General features: G+C 41.9%; 1 protein-coding gene across 1 annotated transcript; it reads left to right on the forward strand.

Annotated features, from left to right (window-relative positions):
* The first annotated feature begins 77 nt into the window (after nt 1–77).
* On the forward strand, nt 78–27791 carry LOC120023871 (dermatan-sulfate epimerase-like). The gene is made up of 6 exons (XM_038967971.1): nt 78–277; nt 3294–3765; nt 9156–9409; nt 17420–17659; nt 25198–25405; nt 25609–27791. Exons 2-6 carry the CDS (start codon nt 3338–3340, stop codon nt 27356–27358), a joined length of 2880 nt encoding a protein of 959 aa, XP_038823899.1. The 5' UTR covers nt 78–277; nt 3294–3337; the 3' UTR covers nt 27359–27791.

A 27791-nucleotide genomic window follows, 5' to 3' on the forward strand; every position in this document is an offset into this window, starting at 1 on the left:
CTGTTCTGCCTACCTGGTTGTTTGTGTGTACAATCATTACTTTCGGTCTCCCTCCCACGTCCCACTTCTCTAGGCACTTACCCATACTGCCCCTCATACAACAGAATTTATGACGTTCTCTTCAAAACAGCAATTTCTCCCCTTACGCAGAATGGTAATTTTTTTTCACCACTTGAAAGATTCAAAGCATCGATGAATGTCGCGGGGATTCTATTATGAAGTGACTGGTAGGAGTATCAAATCTGGACTACAATTTTACAACAACTGGTTTTGACAGGTAGGCTAATCTTAATCAGTGTACCATTCTTTACACCAAGGCTTCACTGATCGGAAAATGTCCATTTCAGTGCGCAATCTGCGCGTAATCCTATTTTGAGATTATGTGGTGTGGTACTAGTAGGTGTAACGTTTTTCCAATGTGAGAATAATAATTAATTAAACCTAAGAAAAGTACTATTTATTTAAGTAGATGTACATATAAAACGAAATAATTAACTCAATAGTTTTCTTAATATGACACTGATGACAAAAGTCACGTACAAGGATAGTAACGTTACTCGATTGATGACATTCGATAGCCTACCAAATGGAAATGTGTAGGATGTTCTCAGAGGTGTGTTTAGGTATAAAAATATATAATTATATGTCCTATGAAAACTACTAATATGAAAAAGCTGGGACACTTTGGCAAAGGTGTATTTTAATATAAGTATCAAGTTAAGACGCTGGCGCCCTGAAAGTGGCTATCCAAGGTAAGGAGGTGAGAACAGCCAAGTAAAGAAAGATCTGTGGAGCTGCCTAATAAATATTGCCATTGTAAATATAAACACGAGTTTAGGGTTTGTTGTATTACTTTCTAGTGATGGAGCAGTATAGAATACTTTCCAAAATACATTATTGACACATTATTCTACAGTAATTACAAGTCAGTTCATCAAATTTCTGCCCTGCTAGAGCTGCCCCTGTCAACTGTAAGGACTGTTATTGTGAAGTGGACACGTCTAGGAGCACCAACGGCACAGCCACTAAGTGGTAGGCCACACAAGCTCACAGAACGAGATTGCTGAAGCGTGTAGCACTAAAAATAGTCTGCAACACTCACTACAGAGTTTCAAACTGCCTCTGGAAGTAACGTCAGCACAATAACTGTTTATTGGGAGCTTCATGAAATGGAACGCTACCTGCCTAAATGCATAGTGCCAACTGTAAAGTTTGGCTGAATAGGAATAATGGTATGGGGCTGTTTTTCATGGTTCGGGCTAGGCCCCTTAGTTCCAGTGAAGGGAAATCGTAACGCTTAGAATGATATTCTAGACGATTCTGTGTTTTAAACTTTGTGGCAACAGTTAGGGGAAGGCCCTTTCCTATTTCATGACAATGCCCCGGTGCATAAAGTGAGGTCCATACAGAAATGGTTTGTCGAGATCAGTGTGGAAGAACTTGACTGTCCTGCACAGAGCCCAGACCTCAACCCCATCAACCCCACCTTTGGGATAAATTGGAACGCCGACTGCGAGCCAAACATCAGTCCCCGACCTACTGTAACTAATGCTCTTGTGGCTGAATGGAAGCATGTCCCCGCAGCAATGTTCCAACATCTAGTGGAAAGCCTTCCCAGAAGAGTGGAGGCTGTTATAGCAACAAAGGGGGGACCAACTCCATGTTGATGCCCATGATTTTGGAATGAGATGTTCGATGAGCAAGCGTCCACATACTTTTGGTCATGTAGGTGAAGTTATTTTCAAAGAGATGGCTAACAACAGCATGCGAGCTGCAATAAAAAACACAGTTCCACTCACCTGATGATGATCATTTGAAACTTAACTTCTTGTTGAAAGTTATTGTTTAAAAGGGAGATGCTAACAAATTAGCATCAACATCCTCTTCGATAACACCTGCTGCAGCCACTGCAAACTAGCCTACAATAGCCTACAACAAAAGCTAGGTAGTTAAACCGTTGCTCGCTATTGCACAGCGACCTGTTGGCCTTCGAGAAGGCATACGATTCCATGCATTTTTGTAAAAATGGTCCAACCCATTACAGGTCAATGTGATTGGTTGATTCCACTGTCACTCAAAAAAGTTGCCCAAATACAATTGAATGTCAGATGCCTTCTATCAAGCTTCTGATGGCCTAGCCAATGGCTGATTTATCTCTCCAGAGACCACCATAGAAAAATCCTGATTGGATCTTTTTTTCTCTACAGTGTTAACCCTTTCCTTTCTAACAAAAACGGAATAGATTTAATCAGAACATCATTGAAAATAATATAACAATTATTATTTGTATTATTTTATAAATCCTTAGTCTTTCTCTGTCTAAAGAATCCATATGTTCTACTGGACATTTTGAACTCTTGTCATGGTGACGATTTTACAAAATTACAGTCATGGTCTTGAATTGGACTCACATTTTTCTGGTCTCGGTCTTGGCTCAGTCTCGAACCTCTTGTCCCCCTCCCGGTCTCGGTCTTGACTCGGTCTCAGACTCAATTCGCTCCGGTCTTGGTCTTGAATCAGTCTCACTTAAGGTGGTCTCGAACAGAACACTGCTAGGCAACACTAAATAGTGTAGCATAATACACAACAGACAATTCATGCCAGTGTCTAGACTCTCTAGACAACCTTCAAATCACCACCAAATGGTTTTCTGTTTGACAAGTGCCAAGAGTAAGGTCCTGGAATGTACGTCCATGTTCCTGAGAAGAGATGACTAGCACTACCATAGTGTCAAATTGACCTATGTCATCTTAGTCATCGGTTAAGTCAAACCAGTAGAACTGATGAATAAGAATACCAATCGGGGACTCTATGACCTTTAGAGTGTTGAGGACAGCGTGTCTGACTATGTGGGTGTACATGGCTAGACTTGCCTGAGATACTGTCAATACAAGAATGAACTAGGCCTCAGGATTCATAGCGATGAACACACATCTCGACAATAGATGTCATAGCACACTTTACACATTACTGCTACCTCTTCTCAAGATACACATGGGGGAGGAGGAGGGGGGGGTCTGTTATGATTACTCATAAAGATAAGAGTTGCATTTTTACAACAGAGAGCTCAATTTTCCTTTCAATTGTGACAGTCTACAGCAAGTGCTATGGTTTTGTAGTGTTTAATAACCTTTCAAAACAGTAGAGGATAGCCAGAATGATCAGGAATGCAGCTGTATCCAATTATTCAAGGAATGCACCCTTTGTATGAAAAGGCTGGGGAGTCGAGAGAGAGAATATGGCTGGCTAGCTTTCTCAAAGTATTTTCTTCTCCCCTTTCCTTTCCTCCTCAGCTGAGCTCTGTTGGAAATGCCACGGTGCCCTCTCTGATGTGAGGATGAGGACCTACACCAGAGGGGCCCCCACAGCGTTCTTCATAAGTCTACTGTGGCCCCTGGTGTCCCCAGTGGTGGGGATGGGAGAGGAGACGGACCCCACTGGAGGGATACCCTTCATGGGAGGGAACTACGATGGACACCCCATGCTGTTTTTCGGCCAGGGTGAGGTGGAGGAGTTGCAGGCAGCAGCGGCTGGGACTCACCAGGAGATGGCTGCAAGGATCCGCGAGGCGGGGGAGGCCATGCTGGAGCACCCTGAGGAATACCTGCCCTCCTGGAGCCCGGCAGAGTTCAGCGCCCGCTGGAACGAGGTGTATGGAAACAACCTGGGAGTGTTGTCTATGTTCTGTCTGCTCTACCCACACAGGGCCGGGGCCCTTGACCTGGCCAAGGATTACATGGAGAGGATGGCAGCTCAGCCTAGTTGGTATATTTTCTATCTTTGTTTTTCCCAAATTTTTGTGTACATCTTCTTATCCGAGATATTGCTGCAGAAAGCAAACCTAAATGCAATCAATTGTCTGTGAACATCATCCCTACTTATAGGGAAAATAAATATGAGATACAATCTGTGGAAACAGTTTCTGAGTAGTTACTCAAATTCAGCCCCCGTGGGAACAGTTACTGTGTACAGTAGATTCTCAAATTCAATCCCTGAGTGAATTGCTTGCTTCTCAATTGCAGAAAACTGAGCCGTTCTTCCCTTGGGATCTCTATTGTTTTATGCTTAGCCTACCCTTTGCAGTAAGAAAAACTCTCACATGTTTTTCTCATTACAATGACCAATACTGATATATTTGGAGAATGCACAGATGCAGCTTAATCAATGTATTTGTCCTCTGTACATCACCATGTGCCCACTGGGGATACATGACAAATCCTACTCCCCTTCTTTATGGCCAGACCTGCAAGTAGAGATGCATTGTGGTCCGATGGGCCTGTGGTCCAGGAAATATGTTTAGCAGCTGTTCGAATTCATTGCTGAACATGCCCCCGTTGAAAGGAAATTAAATGTTCCGATGTTGAGCTGCCTGGCCTTGTGCAGTGGGATGGGAGGACTAGGGTTTCAGCCTCTACTACTGCTCTGGATTAGAGGTCAGAGACTGAGATAGTCATTTGACTGGGGTACTCTGAGTGGTTACATGGGAAATCTCATCTGCATCTCACATTGTTCACCCCCAACCAAAAGGATGTGCTAATGCGGTCCCAGTCTACAGAATCAGAAGGGAATCGCTTAAAGTCTGAATGATGTTATATTTGAATCAAAAGTATATGATATTTATTTAACCGTACTAGGCTATCATGCAGACTTGTTCACATTATGTTGCACAAAAATCATAGGCTAAGACAAGGGCACCTATGAGATAGCATGTTGTTTCTGTATTTTAACCAACCCTTACAGTACTGTACTTCAGATGACCCCCGACCTCCTGTGAGGGTTGTGATTGTGAAACTTCTGTGGTTTTAATATTTTCACTAACAGTACAGTTTATAAAGTCCTTCATAACAAGCTTTCTCTGCACGTCGCAAGCCAAGGAATTCAGTGTTAAGGAGGGGTCTCTGACATATGAGGCAAGTCATTTCACTGTCGCAACCAATTTTGGAGTCATGGTGCCTGCGTTCTCAGAACGTCTTTGCTTTTAGCTTCATGGTCAGAGGGCTTCCCTTTTCCAGTTTCACCTTCTCCTTATCTCTCAATCCTTTTTCAGAAAAAAGCATTACCTCAGCCTCATTGTTTAAATCCTCTACTTAGTCTTTAGCTGCTGCGTCTAGCCACCCCGTTCAGAGGGAGAGACAAGGTTTTCTTATGGGTACTGACCAGAAGGATTAGTCCAAATTTGCCAATACTTCTCACAAAATTTGTCCGTGGCACAAGTTAAGAAATGATAACCCACTGAGCACATTTTCCCAGTTTAACAACATACAATGTGAGTTCTCTCCTCAGCCACACATTTACTATAGTTTCTGAATTCTGAATCTCACAGGGATCCATAAAAGTGGCTCCGACAACTTGTCGAGGAGAACCATATTCCGACCGGTAAACTCCAGCTTGTGACGTACTCTGGTCCCTGGTTTGTTTTAAGGCAGTCCATGTGTAAACACACAGAAGAGATGTCTTGTGTGCTTTGGTGTAATGTAATATACAGTACAGTACAGCAGTACTCATTCTAAATACTTTAACAGTGCATTAAACTTGGTTTGTGAACCAAAGACTGTCATCAAAAAAACATTTTAACTAGTCGTTGACAGATGGAAATAATGTATTAGTTACATAAAATGGAAGAAATGCTGCCAGAGGGTAGCTGCATATCTTTGATATGTGTGAATAAAATAAAATAAAATTGTATTTGTCACATGCGCTGAATACAACAGTTGAAATTTACCGCAAAATGCTTACTTACAAGCCCTTAACCAACAATGCAGTTCAAGAAATAGAGTTAAGAAAATATTTACTAAATAAAGTTTAAACAATTATAAAAAGTGACACAATAAAATAACTATAAAATAAAATAATACAGGGGGTACCGGTACTGAGGTAATGTGAGGGGGTACAGGTCAGTCGAGGTAATTTCTCTGCTACCGCTTGCCATGCGGTAGCAGAGAGAACAGTGTATGACTTGGGTGACTGGAGTCTTTGACAATTTTTTGGGCCTTCCTGGGACCCCGCCTAGTAAATAGGTCCTGGATGGCTGTGATGTACTGGGCCGTACGCACTACCCTCTGTAGCGCCTTACGGTCGGATGCTGAGCAGTTGCCATACCAGGCAGTGATGCAACCGGTCAGGATGGTCTCGATGGTGAAGCTGTATAACTTTTTGAGGATCTGGGGACCCATGCCAAATCTTTTCAGTCTACTGAGGGAGAATAGGCATTGTCGTGCCCTCTTCACGACTGTCTTGGTGTGTTTGGACCATGATAGTTTGTTGGTGATGTGGACACCAAGGAACTTGAATCTCTCAACCTGCTCCACTACAGCCCCATCGATGTAATTGGGGCGTGTTAGGCCTTCCTTTTCCTGTAGTCCACGATCAGCTCCTTTGTCTTACTCACGTTGAGGGAGAGGTTGTTGTACTGGTACCACACTGCCAGGTCTCTGACCTCCTCCCTATGGGCTGTCTCATCGTTGTCGGTGATCAGGCTTGGCCACACAGTCGTGGGTGAACAGGGAATACAGGAGGGTAGCTCTGACAGGCCCCCGTTTTGAGGATCAGCGTGGCAAATGTGTTGTTGCTTACCCTCTCAGGAAGTCCAGGATCCAGTTGAAGAGGGAGGTGTTTAATCCCAGAGTCCTTAGCTTTGTGGGTACTATGGTGTTGAACGCTGAGCTGTAGTCAATGAAAGGCATTCTCACGTAGGTGCTCCTTTTGTCCAGGTGGGAAAGGTAGTGTGGAGTGCGATTGAGATTGCATCATCTGTGGTTCTGTTGGGGTGGGATGTGAATTGTAGTGGGTCTAGGGTTTCCGGGATGATGGTGTTGATGTGAGCCATGACCCGTCTTTCAAAGCACTTCATGGCTACCGAAGTGAGTGCTACAGGGCGGTAATCATTTAGGCAGGTTAACTTCGCTTTCTTGGGCACAGGAACTATGGTGGTCTGTTTGAAACATGTAGGTATTACAGACTTGGTGAGGGAGAGGTTGAAAATGTCAGTTTAAGACACTTGTCAGTTGGTCCGCACATGCTCTGAGTACACGTCCTGTTAATATGTCTGGCCCCGCGGCCTTGTGAATGTTGACCTGTTTAAAGGTCTTGCTCACATTGGCTACGGAGAGAGTGATCACACAGTCGTCCAGAACAGCTGGTGCTCTCATGCATGCTTCAGTGTTGCGTGCCTCAAAGCGAGCACAAAAGGCCTTTAGCCCGTCTGGTAGGATCGCCTCGCTGGGCATCTCGCGGCTGGGTTTCCCTTTGTAGTCTGTAATAGTTTGCAAGCCCTGCCACATCCGAGCTGGAATAAAAAATCAAATTTTAAAGTATGGCAGCTTCTTTGATATTTGGCACGGAGTAAAGTGTATGGGTCCATGTGATGAGTGGAACAGATTTCTACTATTTCTTTTATATGTTCTGAGAAGAATGATTGTCAAGATGGGAATGAAAATGTATTTACATGGCATGCACTTTAATGGTAACTGCTCAAAATACAATTTCCTTCTTGGATTTTTATTTTACTGCCACATTTTACTGTCATTTTTACTATAATTACACAGAGAGAGCTTTTCAAGAACACTTCGTAGGTGTTATATGACATTAACGCATGGGTAAGGACTAATTTGCCAATTTCACAATTAGTAGCTCTTAAAAACACAATTCAGTCAGCATTCAAAATGTATGAGGTGCCAGCTACTTTTGAAATTGCACATAGTGTACTATATATCACTTTAAAAGGCAGTATATGTTGTTGGACTTTAAAGCATGAGTGAAGATGCTGTTTTGCATGTTTTTGGTAAAAGAACTGAAAGCTATTTAGATCTTTGCCAAATCAGAAAATGGGCCTGAGAAAGATAAGTTAAAGTCTACACTTTTGATGACATTTAACTTTCAAGAATATGTAGTTAAACTTTTCTGTTTTTATTGGAGCTTATAGTACTGAGCGAATCGTTTGTTTTGAGATCAGTTTGGTTTTGGTTCGATGAAAAAATAATCACTGTTTTCGATTTTGGTTTTGATAATGTTTTTAGACATTAAATGCACTATGCTTTATGTGAGTTGAATGCTGTAACAACAGATAATAAAAAAGTTAATATCCCATGATGGTAGTGACTGCACATTACTGCTTATCACTTATTAACCATCCTTTATTCACACTTTAATAAAATATTTCAGTTCTTGTGTATATAAAAACATTTCAGGCCTATTTGATGACTTTATTATTTAATTCCAAGTCATCATCTCTATAGAGCTGCTGTCTGACAAAGTCACTATTTTAGCAGTTTTTCAAAGTAAATAAGGCATACTTTTATGACTGCTGAATACTAAATATCAGTCTTAGCTCAGACAAGTAGGTGCACAATGGATAATAGGGACAAGAAACTCCACATTAGTTAATTAATGTGTCCTACACTAAACTTTGTAGAATATTGGCCTTTTGGAAAGCCTACTACATTGCTCAGTTCGAGCTTGATCTGATTTATCTCCAGAGAAACTGCTCATTGCGCTCACAGAAAAAAAATGAACGAAATGGAAATTCAAATAATTGAACAAATGTCGGTCAATTAGTTGTTTTATAAAAAGAGTGTCACGAATCCTGCCGAAGATGGTGCCTCTTCCTGTTCGGGCGGCGCTCGGCGGTCGTCGTCGCCGGCCTACTAGCTGCCACCGATCCCCTTTTCTGTTTCATTTAGTTGTGTCTGATTTGTTGCACCTGTTTCATGTTTAGGTTTGGTTGTGGGCTATTTAAACCCAGTTGGCCCGCCGGCTTTTGTGCGGGCTTGTTTTTCTGTTTGTGGTGTTCGTTTATTCTTGTGGTGTCTGTTCCTGCTCAGTTTCGTCCTGTTTGTTGGACTGGGACTTTACGCGCCCTTGTGTGTGTGGCGTGACCGTCTCTCTGGTTGTATTTGGAATATTAAAAATCCACATCTTTTGGAACTACCCTGCTCTCTGCGCCTGACTCCTGCACTCACCACTTATTGAAGCGTTGACAAAGAGAAAGCTCCACCTGCCTTGCTTGGGCTAGAGTGAAAAAGGAATTTCAATTAATTCAAAACTATTTGTAAGGATACTACATATTGTATTAAGTCTTTCAAAGTTAGGAAATGGCACAATATAAATCCGTATTTATCACAGAGGACTATACTCATCAATCATTTTGTGTGTTGCAGGTTGGTTAAAGATGCTCCTTGGGATGAGGTTCCTCTAGCCCACTCTCTGGTTGGCTTCGCTACAGCCTATGACTTCCTGTATGAGTACCTGAGCAAGGTGCAGCAGGAGCGCTTCCTGCGGGTGATCGGTAATGCTACGCGCTTCATGTATGAGAAGTCCTACATCCGCGGCTGGGGCTTCCAGTACCTGCACAACCACCAGCCCACCAACTGTGTGGCTCTCCTCACTGGCAGCCTGGTCTACATGGCCCAGGGTGAATACATCTGGTCCATGCACTGTGAACGTGTGTGTGTGTGTGTGTGTGTGTGTGTGTGTGTGTGTGTGTGTGTGTGTGTGTGTGTGTGTGTGTGTGTGTGTGTGTGTGTGTGTGTGTGTGTGTGTGTGTGTGTGTGTGTGTGTGTGTGTGTGTGTGTGTGTGTGTGTGTGTGTGCAGCTAAACACAAACACATTTATTATTACATCATCAGCTTTCAGAGGGTTCCTACAGTTTTTACTCTGTAACCTAGATCATGTCATTTTGGTGGTGGACCATTCTTGATACACACAGGTGTGAGTGTGAAAAAACAGCAGCAATGCAGTTCTTGACCCATTCAAACCAATGTTTCTGGCACCTACTACAATACCCCGTTCAAAGGCACTTAAATCCATGTCTCAATTGTCTCAAGGCTTAAAAATACTTAATTAACCTGTCTCCTCCCCTTCATCTAAACTGATTGGAGAGGATATAGCAAGTGACATCATTAAGGGATCATAGCTTTCATCTGGATTCACCTGGTCAGTCTATGGAAAGAGCATGTGTTGTACACTCAGTGTAGATCCAGTAGATTGGTCAGTTTCTACTTAGTCTATTCATGTTCCTGGAATACTGTGGCCTCTTCTTGTTAACTTGTGTCACATCCTTCCTGAGTTACTTGAAATCACATTTGCCTTAAATGGATGGCTGCAGTCCAGCTTCATATGACTTGAGTAAGATTGTTTCATCCAGTGGAGGCTTCCCAGGCAGCCCCCTCTGCCCCTGAGTAGACAAACATTCTGGGCTGGAATTTCCATTCAGTGAGCCCGGTTTATTCTCCATAGCTGCACTTAATCCCTCATAATTGTTTCTCCAGCGGAGACTCTCCACACAATTCCATAACATTCTGGATTGACCTTTTCCCAGTGTTTCTCTTAGTAGAGACTTAAGAAAGGAACATAAGTCTGAAAAAGGGCCTTATTATTTCCTGCTCATTTCAAAACTGTTCCTTCTATTGTTTTGCTTTCAATTTCCTGGTTGTATTTTATTGGATGTTTCAGTCGGAGAGGCAGAGAGGCCAAAGGAAGGTGAAGTTGTTCTTGTTGTCCCCAGCAGTGCTATGGTATATCTTGGTTTGTTTACAAGGGAAGTGTTTCTGGTACAGAAAGAATGAGAGTCATGCAAACTAAATGACAGCAGGCTTATGGAGATTACTGTGGTCATCGTGGTTTTTCTTGGAGTCTGGTTTATGATACTGAGCAGAGGGTTGAAAAGGGGGGGGGGGGGGGGGGGGGGCAGGAGAGGGGGGGGTGCAGACTGGAGAATTATAGTACCCCTTTTGTTTTGAATCAGCTTTTTTGTTTCAAGTCCAGGAAAAACCGAGTTTGGTCCAGCAGCTTTGGTTGTTAACTCTTCTGTTACCTTGGAAATAAACATAATTTGGTCATGGCCTGGGGTCTATGTACTGACTGTATAAATGTTTAAAGCTGACTTTGCACTTGTATGTTTTTGAACAGCTGCAAATTGTTAAAAGGTAGCTTAACTTTTTATGGCTGCAGGGGCAGTATTGAGTAGCTCTGTTTAAGGTGCCCATTTCAAACGGCCTCGTACTCAATTCTTGCTCGTACAATATGCATATTATTGTTATTATTGGATAGAAAACACTCTCTAGTTTCTATAGCCGTTTGAATTATGTCTCTGAGTGGAACAGAACTCATTCTACAGCACTTTTCCTGATATGGAGTGAGATTTCAGAAATGTTGGCCTCTGGTCCCAGGTCAGTTTTAAAGTCCCTGTAAATCCTATGAGGATACAAACACTGCCCACGCCTTCCTCTAGATGTCAGTAAGAGGTGACAATTTGAATGGAGTCGATTGCGCAATCAGGGCCTGTATAAAACGCCAAAGACCGGATGTACCGTTCTTTTCCTGCTGCGCCTGACGCACGATGGACGTTGGACCTGCTCTCTTTCCAAGCTTGGGTTTAGCCAGTAATATTTCGCCGGTCATGTTTTTACTCGTTATAGGTGTTAAAGACATCATAAGGTAGTTAATTTAAACCGTTTTATAGCAATTTATATCCGTTTAGTGCGATTTTGAGGCAATTCTTAGTGATGCACTTTGAAGCTTTGGGCACGTTTCCAGTACCGGTCGAACGTTAGTGGGCATTTCGACGGACAAGAGGACATCTTTCGACCAAAAGAAGATTAGACCCAAGAAAGGATACATTGCCCAAGATTCTGATGGAAGATCACCTCATAGTAAGAAATATTTAAGATGATAAATCGTTGTTCTGTCGAAAAATTTTAAACGCATATTCCGCCATTTTCTTTGGTATAGCTTCGCTTGGCGAACCCTGTATTGCACAGTAAGGATAATTTTAGAAATGTAATTCAGCGATTGCATTAAGAACTAATTTGTCTTTCGATAGCTGTCCAACTTATATTTTTTTAGTCAAGTTTATGAATAGTTAATCATGAGACAAGATCACTGTCAAATATGGCGCCCGACATTTTCAGGCTAGTTTTGCTAGTTTTGTCATTGTATAACCACGGTTTTTTGTGGCTAAATATGCACATTTTCGAACAAACTCTATATGTATGTTGTAATATGATGTTACAGGAGTGTCATCGGAAGAATTCTGAGAAGGTTAGTGAAAAAATTAATATATTTTGGCGATGATTACGTTATCGCTCTCTTTGGCTAGAATCAATGCTCTGGTAACGTTTGCACATGTGGTATGCTAATATAACGATTTATTGTGTTTTCGCTGTAAAACACTTAGAACATCTGAAATATTGTCTGAATTCACAAGATCTGTGTCTTTCCATTGCTGTGAGCTGTGTATTTTTAAGAAATGTTTTATGATTAGTAATTAGGTAATACACGTTGCTCTGTGTATTTATTCTAGTCGAGTTGTGATGGTGGGTGCAATTGTAAACTATGATTTATACCTGAAATATGCACATTTTTCTAACAAAACCTATCCTATACAATAAATATGTTATCAGACTGTCATCTGATGAGGTTTTTTCTTGGTTAGTGGCTATCAATATCTTTATTTGGCCGAATTGGTGATAGCTACTGGTGGAGAGAAAAAATGGTGGACAAAGAAAAATGGTGTCTTTTGCTAACGTGGTTAGCTAATAGATTTACATATTTTGTCTTCCCTGTAAAACATTTTAAAAATCTGAAATGGTGGCTTTATTCACAAGATCTGTATCTTTCATTTGGTGTCTTGGACTTGTGATTTAATGATATTTAGATGCTACTATTTAATTGTGACGCTATGCTAGCGATGCTAATCAGTGTGGGGGGGGTGGGGGATGTTGTCATAGGTGTACCGACCTCGGGCTTGCAGCCATAATTAACTAACTAACAGTTTTTGCTTAGGGTATAGCAGATTGAGAAAAGGCAGATAACCGTTACTTTGCTCATTCTTGGACCAGTTTATTTAGGGGCCGAACTCTGGCATAATTATTTTACTGTGTGCATATTCACTTCCTGCATTCCTTTGTCATGAATTTATCATTCATACCCTGTGCAAAAGTATGACATAACAGGAAAATATTATTCTATCAAGAACCCAGTGAAGAAATGGAACTTTGCCACTAAGGTTCTGCCAGAAATCAATCCTAGCAAACATTGGCTTCATGTCACATTTAATTCAGAGCCATTGTATTGCACATGTCTATAGTACTGAGATTTATGGAAGAATACAGCACCTCTCTTTAAAATATGTGTATTATTTTATAGGGGACATAAAAAGCCCATTTGAAGCATTTATTTATAAGAATGGGATAGGCTCCATCTGTTGAAAATAAAGGAAGACATATCTGTCCAAAGCATAAAACCTCTTAAGACCTCTATGAGAAAGTTAATCTCAGCATATAGCTACTGTGTACATTATGGTCTTATCATCAGAAGGGATATTGTATGGGCTCTATCCAAAGGGTGAGTCACGGGGAGAGAGTGGACCAGATGACTAGATCGCAGGACAGCATCTGATATGGGATCAGTGCATTCCGGTGTCCGCATGTTGACGCTTGGCGGCTGGTCTGCCGTGGTGGGATCCTAATTGGACAGCCATGTGTGCAGTAGTTTACCATGGGTTCATCAGTCCTTAACCATCAGGATTTCACCCTAAGACCTGAATCATCCACCTGTCTGCTACGACCACTAGGTGCTCAAGTTGTATTATTTAGTGTCGAATGTTGGGACTCTGGGAGACATTCAAAGTCATAGCCACAGTCAGACTACATTGTGTTGCTTCCTTAAACAAAAGCTGTTATACATGAACACTTGATTGATTTGTGAAAAAGTGTCTATTTTACACATACTGTATAACCTATGGGCAAAATGGGTTGAGTCGACCTAGTTCCCTCGTTATTTCAATGTAATTTACATCATATTCAAACACGAATTAACAACACGTTTGGTTTACATTTTGACAGTTTGTTGAGAACTTTATCAGATGTCAAATAAAATTGTATGTAAAGTACCAGTCAAAAGGTTGGACACAACTACTCATTCAAGGGTTTTTCTTTATTTTTACTATTTTCTACATTGTAGAATAGTAGTGAATACATCAAAACAATGAAATAACACATATGGAATCATGTAGTAACCAAAAAGTGTTAAACAAATCAAAATCAAAATATATTTTATATTTGAGATTCTTCAAAGTAGCCAGCCTTTGCCTTGATGACAGCTTTGCACACTCTTGGCATTCTCTCAACCAGCTTCATGAGGTAGTCACCTGGAATGCATTTCAATTAACAGGTGTGCCTTGTTAAAAGTTAATTTGTGGAATTTCTCAATGAGTTTGAGCCAATCAGTTGTGTTGTGACAAGGTAGTGTTGGTATACAGAAGATAGCCCTATTTGGAAAAATACCAAGTCCATATTATGGCAAGAACAGCTCAAATAAGTGAAGAGAAATGACAGTCCATCAAACTTTAAGACATGAAGGTCAGTCAATCCAGAAAATGTCAAGAACTTTGAAAGTTTCTTCAACTGCAGTCTTAAAAACCATCAAGCGCTATGATGAAACTGGCTCTCAAGAAGACAGCCACAGGAAAGGAAGACCCAGAGTTACCTCTGCTGCAGAGGATAAGTTCATTAGAGTTACCAGCCTCAAAAATTGCAGCACAAATAAATGCTTCACATAGTTCAAATAACTGCAGCCCAAATAAATTCTTCATGGAGTTCAAGTAACAGCCACATCTCAACATCAACTGTTCAGAGGAGACTGCGTGAATCAGGTCTTAATGGTCGAATTGCTGCAAAGAAACCACTACACCAGGACACCAATAAGAAGAAGAGACTTGCTTGGGCCAAGAAACACAAGCAATGGACATTAGACTGGTGGAAATCTGTCCTTTGGTCTGATGAGTCCAAATTTCAGATTTTTGGTTCAAACCGCTGTGTCTTTGTGAGATGCAGGGTAGGTGAACAGATGATCTCCGGATGTGTTGTTTCCACCGTGAAACATGGAGGAGGAGATGTGATGGTGTGGGGGTGCTTTGCTGGTGACACTGTCTGTGATTTATTTAGAATTCAAGGTACACTTAACCAGCATGGCTTTCATCAAGACAAAGGCTGGCTACTTTGAAGTGTCTAAAATCTGAAATATATTTTGATTCGTTAAACACTTTTTTGGTTACTACATGATTCCATATGTGTTATTTCATAGTTATGATGTCTTCACTATTATTCTACAATGTATAAAATAGTAAAAATAAAGAAAAACCCATGAATTAGTAGGTGTGTCCAAACTTTTGACTGGTACTGTAGATCTGACGTCTTTGCCCGGTGGGTACAGTATGGAAAATGATTTTGCCAATACTCTCAGCTTTAAGCAATTGTCTAGACTTGTTCCTTCTCCCGCCTTGTATAATCTAAACCCACTTGATTGGCATCATGTCAATAAATGAAGCAGAAACTCTTGTCAGCCCACTATCATTGTATTTAACCTATGTCATATTTGGTTATTTCATTCTTAGAAATCATTCTTTGTTCATTCTTGGAAATGAAATAAGAGGCTTCAGGAATTTTCCTCAACTGGGTCCAGACACCTTTTTTGTGATTTCACAAATTTAGAGAAACTTTCCCCGAACAGCAAATCCCCAAAAGACATGAACAAAGGCTCCAAGAAAACACCCAAATACATCCTTTTAGAAACGGCAAAGCTCTCACTATTGTGATGTAGGTCTTTAGATGTTGTACACATTAAATTGTGTAATTCTGAACTTTATCCGCAACGTTATTTTCTATTTTGTTGTGTCTCGAGCGATACATCTCCGTCCATTTTACAGGTAACTGCCAAAAGTAAAGAAACACTTGAGTAAACGAGTGATACAAAGTATATTGAAAGCATGGGGTACTTCCACACAGGAAGTTCCAGACACTTGTAGAATCTTTGCCAAGGTGCATTGAAGCTGTTCTGGCATGTCGTGGCCCAACACCCTATTAAGACACTATATGTTGGTGTTTCCTTTATTTCGGCAGTTACCTATAGCAGCAGGCTACACAGAAAATGGAACCGCTCGAGACGGCTCGAGTTGCGGGAAAGGGCATATAACGTTGTGGATAAAGTTCAGAATGACACAACTTCATGTGTACAACATCTAAAGACCTGCATCACAATACTGAGAGCTTTTCTGTTTCTAAAAGGATGTTTTGAGGTGTTTTATTTTTTATTTTGTTCATGTTTTTTAGGGCCCCCATACTACACAATGAGGATGAGGAAGTGATTTGCTGTTTGGGGTAAGTTTCTCTAAAACATGTCAAATCACAAAAGAGGTGTTTGGACCCTTCTAGAACATGCCATTGAAATCAAAAATAGAGATTTGGTTGTAAAAAAGAGAACTTCTCTTTTAATGGCTCATCAAATCATAATTAATAAAAAAAAACTCAAAGGAGTAGAAGGCAAGTCAAATGGCACCATATAAATAGTAAATCCCTTGACCTCCCACATTCCTGCGAACCACAGCGTCATGGTGTGGGCAACTAATGTGTACTGATGAGGGCTCCAGAGCCAGTAACATCACTAACAGCATGGCTGAAGAGAAGCCATAGATAAGGCCCCAGCATGACAGCAGCATTATCCACTCAGCCAGTCATTAGGTAAACTGAGGCACATCATTAGGCTCCAGATCGATTGTGGAGTTCATGGCTAGAGCACAGTGTTACTGTACGTGATGTGATTGAGCCATGGGTGGTAGAATTTCTTACTGGTCATTAAGATTATTGGATCTTTTGACTTTATAAAATTAATCAGATTAGTTTGGATATTCCCCTGACTTGATTTAATTCTATGTATTTTTTTATATTCTATTGTAATTATATAAAAAATGTTGGTTCATTAATTCCTACATGATGCCCTTGTCTAATAATGGAAAATGCAGAACTGTCCAAACAGTGTGTGGACTTGGGAGTATGGAACCGGACTGTGGGCATTCGTGTAGTGAGATGCTGTTTGTGTAAATGTGGTCTTTGTGTGCCAGCAGTTCCTGTTTAATGGTAAATACCTGCTCTGTGTAGGCCACTGATCTGCTAGCCCAAACTAAACACAGGGGTGGACGCCGGCTCAGGGGCTGGGCTGTGGGCACCGGTGAGTGGGTGGCTGGAGCCAGTCCACTAGGTAGCTGCCAGGCACCAGTGAAGGACTGGGATTCCTCAATGAAGTGTGGCTGGAGTGTTTATGTGGTCACTTCTTCTCATAGTAAACTCTGTGTGTGATCCAGAGAGAGAGAGAGAGAGACGCTATACATTAGTCTGGTATGATAGTATCATGCTTTCCATATAACGTGAGTTAAGGCTCCTGTATGAAGTTCCTGGAAATTAAGAAATCTGAATTTTGACTAACTGAGTAGCTTTAACTGCATTTACAACTACAGTACCTCAGTTGAGACCACATATTACACCTAGTTACTTAGTTAAAGTCATGACAACAAACACTTTAGGTGGCTGACAGCAATCTATCTCACACCCACTAAGCTGACCCTGGTTTCTCCTCTGTTCTGTTCCAGGTTATCTGCAGGAGGCCTACCTGTGGACTAAGCAGGTTCTGGCCATCATGGAGAAGTCTATGGTGCTCCTCCAGGACGTGACGGACGGCTCACTGTACGAGGGCGTGGCCTACGGTACCTATACCACCCGCTCTCTATTCCAGTATATGTTCCTCGTGCAGAGACACTTCTCCATCAGCCACTTCGACCACCCCTGGCTCCACAAACACTTTGCATTCATGTACAGGACCATCCTGCCAGGTAATACAATAATTGATGTTGTATACTCTGCTCTGCTCTGCCATTCAATTGCATAGAACATAATTCATGTTTCCCTTTGCAGAAGTTGCTTGGTTCGATCGACTTTTTACCTCTAACTGTGCATTTAGTCTAGATATCACGTGATATATTAAAAGGTCATATGGATATTGTATAAGGAGCAAGACCATTTTCTAAAGGAAATACAGTGCCAGTCAACAATCTGTGAATAAGTGTTCATAAATGCTTTAGTGAACTGCTGAGGCACCCGTCCTGGCCCTGCATCCAGCCAGCGTCCTTCTTGGCAATGTTTTCCAAGTTCTAAGTAGATTATGTATGAAACCCCCTGAGTGCATTACCACCATGTTAGAGAGTGTAACTACTCATTTGTCCTGATATGGGATATGCATGCGTGCACTTAATAGCTTCCTGGAGGTCTGTCAGAGCTGTGCTGATCCCTCTCCTCTGCTCTCCTCTCCTTTTCTGGCTGACTGTCTGAAAGTCAGGGGGAGGGCAGTGCTGGAGGAAGGGCCCCCTCCCAACACTTTGTATTGTGACTGGGGCTGAGCAGCTCTAGGAGATCTAGTTTTGGACTCCCACAATATTTGACATGGGGCATTTGTTTGTCCAAGATCTAGCTTTGCATCACGGCAGGAGTGTTGTAAACAGACGATCTTTCAGAATGGGAAACACACACACCTAGTATCACACCGCTTGTGCACTATCACAGCTCAGGATGTGACCCAGATGCAGACACAGAAGGCGGATAGTTTCATACTCAGAATATTTATTTTACCAGTGGTGGAAAAAATACCCAATTGTCATACTTGAGTAAAAGTATAGATACCTTAAGTAAAAGTGAAAGTCACCCAGTAAAATACTACTTGAGTAAAAGTCTAAAGGTATTTGATTTTAAATATACTTAAGTATCAAAAGTAAATGGAACTTCAAAAATATACTTAAGTATCAAAAGTAAAATTCCTTGTATATGGCAAACCAGACAGCACAATTGTCTAGTTTTTTTAAATTACGGATAGTCAGGGGCACACTCCAACAATCAGACATAATTTACAAATGAAGCATTTGTGTTAAGTGAGTCCGCCAAATCAGAGGCAGTAGGGATGACCAGGGATGTTCTCTTGATAAGTGTGTGAATTGAACCTTTTCTGTCCTGTTAAGCATTCAAAATGTAACGAGTACTTTTGGGTGTCAGGGAAAATGTAAGGAGTAAAAAGTAATAATTTTCTTTAGGAATGTAGTGGAGTAAAAGTAAAAGTTGTTAAAAATAGAAATAGTAAAGTAAAGTAAAGATACCTCAAAAAACGACTTAAGTTATACTTTAAAGTATTTGTACTTACAGTTGAAGTCGGAAGTTTACATACACCTTAGCCAAATACATTTAAACTCAGTTTTTCACAATTCTTGACATTTAATCCTAGTAATTATAAATTCCCTGTCTTAGGTCAGTTAGGATCACCACTTTATTTTAAGAATGTGAAATGTTTGAGTTTGAGTTGATTTTATTTTTACAGGGACAGTGCACATTAATCAATGTTTCAGTTAAAGAGCCGGTTTTAGCCAGCCAGCTAATTTTCAACCGCAGTCTCTGGGCAGGTTATTAAAACAATTACAATACAGACAATCAATGAGCAGTGAGCACACGCAGAGCAACATAGGACAAGCAAGACATAGCATGCAGACAGAACAACATAGCACAAAAAGCAACAAGACAAAATCCATAAAAGCAACAAAGTGTTTCCACACCTCACAAGCTACAGACATATACACAGCTAGGGATTATGTTCACAAATCGGATTGGCCTTTAGCCCTGTCTGCATGTTTTTTGTGAAAGTGTGATAGGTGGTGCAGTTATGTGTGTCTGATGGCAGTGTATTCCAGACATGGGAAGCTCTCACAGAGAAAGCAGATTGACTAAAGGTGCTTTTCCTTAAGGGAAATATACAGTCACCTCTCATGGCAGACCTTGTGGATCTGCTGCCATATGTTTGGGTTTTCTGTTTAACAAAAATACTGAGTGGAGGGGGAGCCAGGCCATTTAGGATCTTGAATACAAGACATGCGTCGGTGTATTGCACAAGATTTTCCCAACTCAGGAGCTCATGCTTTCTGAGGATGTAACAGTGATGATGGCTTTTGGGCTTTCCATCAAGCACTTTGAGAGCCTGTTTGTTAGCTAGGTTGAATTTGGTTATTTGAATTACCGTTTTCACCTGCTTTTTAAAAGAGAGGTTGGAATCAAGTATGATGCCAAGGTACTTAAAATCAGATACCACCTGGAGCTTATCCCCTGACACATAGACATCTGGCTCAGTAGCAACGGTTGCCCTCTTTGTGAAGAACATGCAGACAGTTTTTTTCACATTGAGATGCAAACACGAGTCACTGAGCCACTTTGTAACCTGGACCATTACAGTAGTGAGTTCTTGTGCAGCTTGTTGTTTGCTCTTTGCATGCGCCGATATCACTGTATCATCTGCATACATTTGAACTTCAGACCCAGTACAGACAGAAGGCAGATCATCAATGTACAGGCTGAATAGGAGGGACCCCAGTACTGACCCTTGGGGCACGCCCACATCATAACTAAGAGTGGGCGACAGCTCATTGCTCACTCTGACACACTGAGTTCTGCCTTCAAGGTATGATTTCATCCATCTCAAGGCATCGGGGGAAAAGTTGAACTTGGACAATTTTGTGATGAAAACCTCATGGTTAACAGTATCAAAAGCCTTCCTTAGGTCCAGAAACACAGCCCCAACAACGCCCCCTTTGTCCATCTTGGACAAAGGCCATCCACTGCTTTCCACTCCGGTGAGTATCGCTGGCTCGGTGATGTTAGGCCCAGAATTGAGTTGCACATCCCCGGAGAGCAGGAGGGTAGTGAACAGGTAGTTTAACAGTTTCCGATAAATGTTGGACTTGTGTTTGTTACGCCTAAGTTCCGTCTACCATCTTATGTCAGAATAATAGTAGAGAGCATTATTTATTTGACATTTTATTTCTTTCATCACATTCCCAATGGGTCAGACGTTTACATACACTCAATTAGTATTTGGTAGCATAGCCTTTAAATTGTTTAACTTGGGTCAAATGTTTCAAATAGCCTTCCACAACCTTCCCACAATTAGTTGGGTGAATTTTGGCACATTCCTCCTGACAGAGCTGGTGTAACTGAATCAGGTTTGTAGGCCTCCTTGCTCGCACACACTTTTTCAGTTCTGCCCACAAATTTTCTATGGGATTGAGGTCAGGGCTTTATGATGGCCACTCTGAAACCTTGACTTTGTTGTCCTTAAGCCATTTTGCCACAACTTTGGAAGTATGCTTGGGGTCATTGTCCATTTGGAAGGCCCATTTACAACCAAGCTTTAACTTCCTGACTGATGTCTTGAGATGTTGCTTCAATATATCCACAAAATTTTCCAACCTCATGATGCCATCTATTTTGTGAAGTGCACCAGTCCCTCCTGCAGCAAAGCACCCCCACAACATGATGCTGCCACCCCCGTGCTTCACGGTTGGGATGGTGTTATTCAGTTTGCAAGCCTCCCCCTTTTTCCTCCAAACATAACGATGGTCATTATGGCCAAACAGTTCTATTTCTGTTTCATCAGACCAGAGGACATTTCTCCAAAAAGTACGATCTTTGTCTCCATGTGTAGTTGCAAACCGTAGTCTGTCTTTTTTATGGTGGTTTTGGAGCAGTGGATTCTTCCTTGCTGAGCGGCCTTTCAAGTTATGTTGATATAGGACTTGTTTTACTGTGGATATAGATACTTTTGTACCTGTTTCCTCCAGCATCTTCACAAGGTCCTTTGCTGTTGTTCTGGTATTGATTTGCACTTTTCGCACATTGATTTGATTCGCACATTGATTTGCACTTTTCGCAACATACATTCATCTCTAGGAGACAGAATGCGTCTCCTTCCTGTGCGGTTTGACGGCTGCGTGGTCCCATGGTGTTAATACTTGCATACTATTGTTTGTACAGATGAACGTGGTACCTTCAGGCGTTTGGAAATTGCTCCCAAGGATGAACCAGATTTGTGGAGGTCTACAATTTATTTCTAAGGTCTTGGCTGATTTATTAAAATTTTCCCATGATGTCAAGCAAAGAGGCACCGAGTTTGAAGGTAGGCCTTGCAATACATCCACAGGTAAACCTCCAATTGACTCAAATGATGTCAATTAGCCTATCAGAAGTTTCTAAAGCATTTTCTGGAATTTTCCAAGCTGTTTAAAGGCACAGACAACTTAGTGTATGTAAACTTCTGACCTACTGGAATTGTGATACAGATAAGTGAAATAATTTGTCTGTAAACAATTGTTGAAAAGATTACTTGTGTCATGCACAAAGTAGATGTCCTAACCGACTTGCCAAAACTATAGTTTGTTCACAATAAATTTGTGGAGTGGTTGAAAAATGAGTTTAATGACTCCAACCTAAGTGTATGTAAACTTCCGACTTCAACTTTAAGTACTTTACACCAAAGTATTTTACAAAGGGGCAGGCAAAGGGCAGGTTGAGGTTCGTAATACAAGGCAGGGTCAAACAGGGACAGAACGGCAGGCAGGCTCAGGACAGGCAGATAGGTCAGATCCGGCAAGACTAGAAAAACAAAATTGAGAGCAGGCGAACCAGGAAACACGCTGGTAGACCTGACAAGACAATACAAACTGGCACAGACAAACAGAAAACAAAGGTATAAATACACAGGAGATAACTGGGACAACTGGGAGACACCTGGTAGGGGGTGGAGACAAGCACAAGACAGGTGAAACAGATCAGGGTGTGACAGTGCACTGTCTGATTTTGGTTATTGCTGTTGTTGTTTTTGGCTTATAAACAATTTATTGTGGTTAAATATTTACTACTGGTTGCTAGGTTTTAAGATACCTTTTCAAGCCAAACTGCCATTCTTCTTAGATCCTGAGAGTAAGCTAAATGTATGGGAACCGTGTGTTTTGGGGAAATGGCTTCAGCAATAAAGCTAGGGAGATGCTAATTTCAACAGGGCCTGTAGTTTCTCTTTCCCTTTTAGGACATGGCATGCCATGCATTTTTGACATTTGTGTTAAAAATGGAAAAATTCTGTTGAAGCTACATATGTAAGATTTATAGTGTATTTGAGGTTTAACAAAGGCTTCTATGTTTTTATACAAATGTATAAAAAATTTCCATTAATTATAATCCACATAATAATTCACATTTCCTGTTGCTGCAGGATTATTTTCCTGCTGTAGCAAACTGTCTTAAATTAAGATTCTACAATGCCTTCAGAAGGTATTCAAAACCCTTGACTTTTTTTGACATTTTGTTGTGTTACAGTCTGAATAAAAATGTTATTAAATTGAAATTTTGTGTCACTGGCCTACACATAATAACCCATAATGTCAAAGTGGAATAATGTTTTTATAAATGTTTACAAATTAATAAAAAATTCAAAGCTGAAATGTCTTCAGTCAATATGTCATGCCTGCTCCCCCTCCCTGGTGCTCAGGGGCGCCAGGCTGCCCATCCTTACGCACACCTGTCACCATCGTTACGCGCACCAGCGCGTATTTGGACTCACCTGGACTCCATTACTTTGTTGATTGCCCCTCCTATATCTGTCTGTTTCTCAGTTTGATCCCAGTGTCAGCATTAATGTCATTATGTTTCCCCTGTCCAGACGCTGTCCGGGTTTTGTTTCATGTACATTATTTATTAAACGTTCACTCCCTGTAGTCTGTCTTTACACAATAAGTATGAATACTAATCGACTCAAGACATTTCAGCTTCATTTTTTATTAATTTGTAAACATTTCTAAAAACATAATTTGTAATGGCAAGCCTAAATAAGTTTAGGAGTAAACGTTTAGCAATAATAGTGTTTAACATGATTTTTGAAGAACTACCTGATCTCTGTACCACACACATACAATTATCTGTAAGGTCGCTTAGTCGAGCAGTGAATTTCAAACCCAGATTTATCCACAAAGACCAGGGAGGTTTTCCAGTGCCTAGTAAAGAAGGGCACCTGTTTGTAGATGGGTAAAAAAGCAGACATTGAATATCCCTTTGAGCATGGTGAAGTAATTAATGACACTTTGGATGGTGTATCAATACACCCAGTCAATACAAAGATGCAGGCGTCCTTCCTAACTCAGTTGCCGGAGAGGAAGGAAACCGCTCAGTGATTTCACCATGAGGCCAATGGTGACTTTAAAACAGTTACAGAGTTTAATGACTGTGATAGGAGAAAACTGAGGATGGATCAACAATGCTGTAGTTACTCCACAATACTAACCTAATTGATAGAGCGAAAAGAAGGAAAACTGTACAAAATAAACAATATTCCAAAACATGCATCCTGTTTGCAACAAGGCACTAAAGTAATACTGAAACAAATGTGGCAAAGCAATTTACTTTTTGTCCTGAATACAATGTGTTATGTTTGGAGCAAATCCAATACAACACATTACTGAGTACCACTCTCCACATTTTTTTGCATAGTGGTGGCTGCATCATGTTATGGGTATGCTTGTAATCGTTAAGGACTGGGGAGTTTTCCAAGATAAAAATAAACAGAATGGAGCTAAGCACAGGCAAAATCCTAGAGGAAAATATTGTTCAGTCTGCTTTCCACCAGACACCAGACACTTGGAGATGAAATTCACCTTTTAGTAGGACAATAACCTAAAACACAAGACCAATTATAAAATGGGTGGTTCGAGCCCTGTATGCTGATTGGCTGACAGCCGTGGTATATCACGGGTATACCATGGGTATGATAAAACATTTATTTTTACTGCTCTAATTACATTGGTAACCAGTTTATAATAGCAATAAGGCACCTCAGGGGTTTGTGATATATGGCCAATATACCACGACTAAGGGCTGTGTCCAGGAACTCCACGTTGCTACGTGCCTAAGAACAGCTCTTAGCCGTGGTATATTGGCCATATACCACACCACCTCGGGCCTTATTGCTTAAATATACACTGGAGTTGCTTAGCAAGACGACATTGAACGTTCCTGAGTAGCCTAGTTCCAGTTTTGACTTAAATCGGCTTGAAAATATATGGCAAGACTTGAAAATGTCTGTTTTCACAGTTTGAAGAATTTTTTAAATAATAATGTGCAAATATTGTACAAACCAGGTGTGGAAAGCTCTTAGAGACTTAACCAGAAAGACTCAGCTGTTATCACTGTCATTGGTGATTGGTGAAAAAGTCAAAGGGTATGAATACTTTCTGAATGCACTATATATCTATACAACATGTACCATATTACTTACATTTTGTAGACTACTCAAGATTGAATCATAAGAAGGTATATTGTTTGTACAACCAAACTGGACCTTGGACTGATCAGTATGTAGCGGTCACTTCAAATTTGTAAGAGTTTTATGATAATAACATTCAATATTTCTCTAACAAACCACTATGAAAAGTCACTATTGCAGTTGCCTCCTCCTATATTTTAACTGTAAAATAATCCATATGGATCTTGGCCCTGGCCTGTTCCATCTCACCAGGGTTCCAGAGGACTGTAGCCGTAGCAGATTCCAACTACAATTGGTTCTACGGGCCTGAGAGCCAGTTGGTGTTCCTGGACCGATACGTGATGAGGAACGGCAGCGGGAACTGGCTGGCTGAACTGATCCATCAGAACCGGGTGTTGGAGGGGCCAGGACAGGCCGGGAAGGGACAGAGATGGTGCACACTGCACACAGAGTTCATCTGGTGAGACTGAGTCACTCTCTCTCTTTCGCTCTTGTCTGTTGGTTTAGTTGTACTGTTAAATGTGCTGTATTGTATGGATTTAGACCTACAGTTTATTATCATACTGATAATTAAATAATTTACTCCATTCTGAATGTTAAATAGCATTTTGAGCAGCTTAATTTGTATGTATGAAATTAATATGTTGTTTTTCAATTCTGCAGGTATGATCCAAGTCTGACTCCCAGGGCTCCTGCAGACTTCGGTACATCCCAACTCCACTACTTTGAGGACTGGGGGGTCGTCACGTATGGAAGTGCTTTACCCGCAGACACCAACCACACCTTCCTCTCTTTCAAGTCGGGGAAGCTGGGTGGACAGGCCATATTTGACATCGTTCACAGGAACAAGTACAAAGACTGGATCAAAGGGTGGCGGAACTTTAACGCTGGACATGAGCACCCTGACCAGAACACCTTTACGTTCGCCCCTAATGGTGTTCCTTTTATCACGGAGGCTCTGTACGGGCCCAAGTATACCTTCCTCAACAACGCAGTGCTGTTCTCCCCAGCTGTCTCAAGGAGCTGCTTCAAGCCATGGGAAGGTCAGGTCACCGAGGCCTGTGACTCTAAGTGGCTGAAGTACAAGGTGGGGCTGGCGGCGGACGCCCAGGGCAGGGTGGAGGCGGCTCTGGAGAGGCAGGGGATGGTGTTCATCCGTGGGGAGGGCCAGTCGGCCTACAACCCTGACCTGAAGATCAGGAGCTTCCAGAGGAACCTGCTGCTCCTGCACCCCCAGCTGCTGGTCCTAGTGGATCATATCCATCTGGAGACAGACAGCCCAACCAGGGCCATGAGTGCCTTCTTCCACAACACGGACCTGTCCTTTCAGGAAGCCAAAATAGATGGTGTGCACGGAGCCTTTGTCAGACACGGTGAAGACCCGTATAAAATGTTCTGGATGGATGACAGGGGCTTCAGTGAGAAAGGGGTCTTGGGGTACTGGAACTATCCACGTGGTTACCCCTATAATGGCTCTAACTATGTGAATGTGACAATGCCACTGAGGTACCCACACACCAGGGTAGCCTATATCTTCTTTGGGCCGGGGGTGGACGTGCAGAGCTTTAGCCTGCGTGCTGATGCTAATAGGGTGGATATTTACCTGGCCACCAACGAGCACACCTACACCATCTACCTTCTGACAGGAGAGGTGACCAACAAGCCTCTGTTCGCCATGGTACTGGTGGACCAGAAGAAGATTGTGTTTGAGAAAGCAGCAGGAGTGCTGAACGACACGCCAGAGGAGGTGGAGGAGTATGTCAACGTAGTAGAGGACAACCTCCAGCATGCCAAGCCTGTTTTCCAGCAGCTGGAGAGACACATCCTGGGCAGGGTACTCAACACGGCCAGCTTCCGCAAGACAGCTGAGCGCCTCCTACAGTTCTCAGACAAGAAGAAGACAGAGGAGGCCATCGAGAAAATGTTTGCTCTGACTAAGAAACAGGGCAAAGGGAAGGGGGCCAAGAAAGCCTTGGGGAACCTTGGGAAAGAGCTCTCAGAGAGCCTGCCTGACATCTTTGCACAGATCGAGGTGAGTGAGAAGAAGGAGAGATCGAAGAGCACAAAGCGAATTATTGAGGAGAGCTCAGAGGAAGATGGAGACTCCAGGGCGTTTATGGATTATGGAGACTCAAATAAAGGCAGGAAGGGTGGCTTTGTGAAGGGTCGCAAGTTCAAGGAGGTCCACATGTCAGCGACAGCCAAGAGTGACAGTCTGTCAAACGCAGCCTCTTATATCAGACTATTCCTAATCTTAAACATAGCCACCTTCTTCCTGCTACTGGCTGTGTTATTGACACGCTTCCAGAGAGGCAGAAGTCTACACACCCAAAGGTGTTTCTATGGCATTCTCCTCATCGACAGCTTCATCTTACTCTGCCTCTACTCTTCCTGCTCTCGCGCACAGTGTTGACATCATCACTGTGCAACGACGGGGAATGTCAATGTACAGACAGACCTATTGAACTATTGTAGTTCGCCATGGGTTAATAAAATGCACCATACACCTCAGTCTGAGCCAAATCTACCTGATGGGTGTCCAGGAAATAATTAATTCCAAATAGGAATTGATAGACTTAACGATATTAAGCCCGACCACCTCGGAGATCCTAAGCTTCTGTGGAGCTTGGGAATGGAGTCTATATAAACTTTGTCATGTACAGTTTTTAGATTAGACCCCCTGACTCATATCAAAGATCTCCAAGGCTAGCCACTAAAATGCAGATATCTCTGCCTCTCTCTGCGTACGTTTTGACATGCAGTCTAAGTCATAAAGAATATGGAAAGGTCGGGTGATTGTGGAGGCCAGGTCATCTGATGCAGCACTCCATCACTCTCCTTGGTCA

The sequence above is a fragment of the Salvelinus namaycush genome, chromosome 29 (assembly GCF_016432855.1).
Source record: "Salvelinus namaycush isolate Seneca chromosome 29, SaNama_1.0, whole genome shotgun sequence".
Classification (NCBI taxonomy): domain Eukaryota; kingdom Metazoa; phylum Chordata; class Actinopteri; order Salmoniformes; family Salmonidae; genus Salvelinus; species Salvelinus namaycush.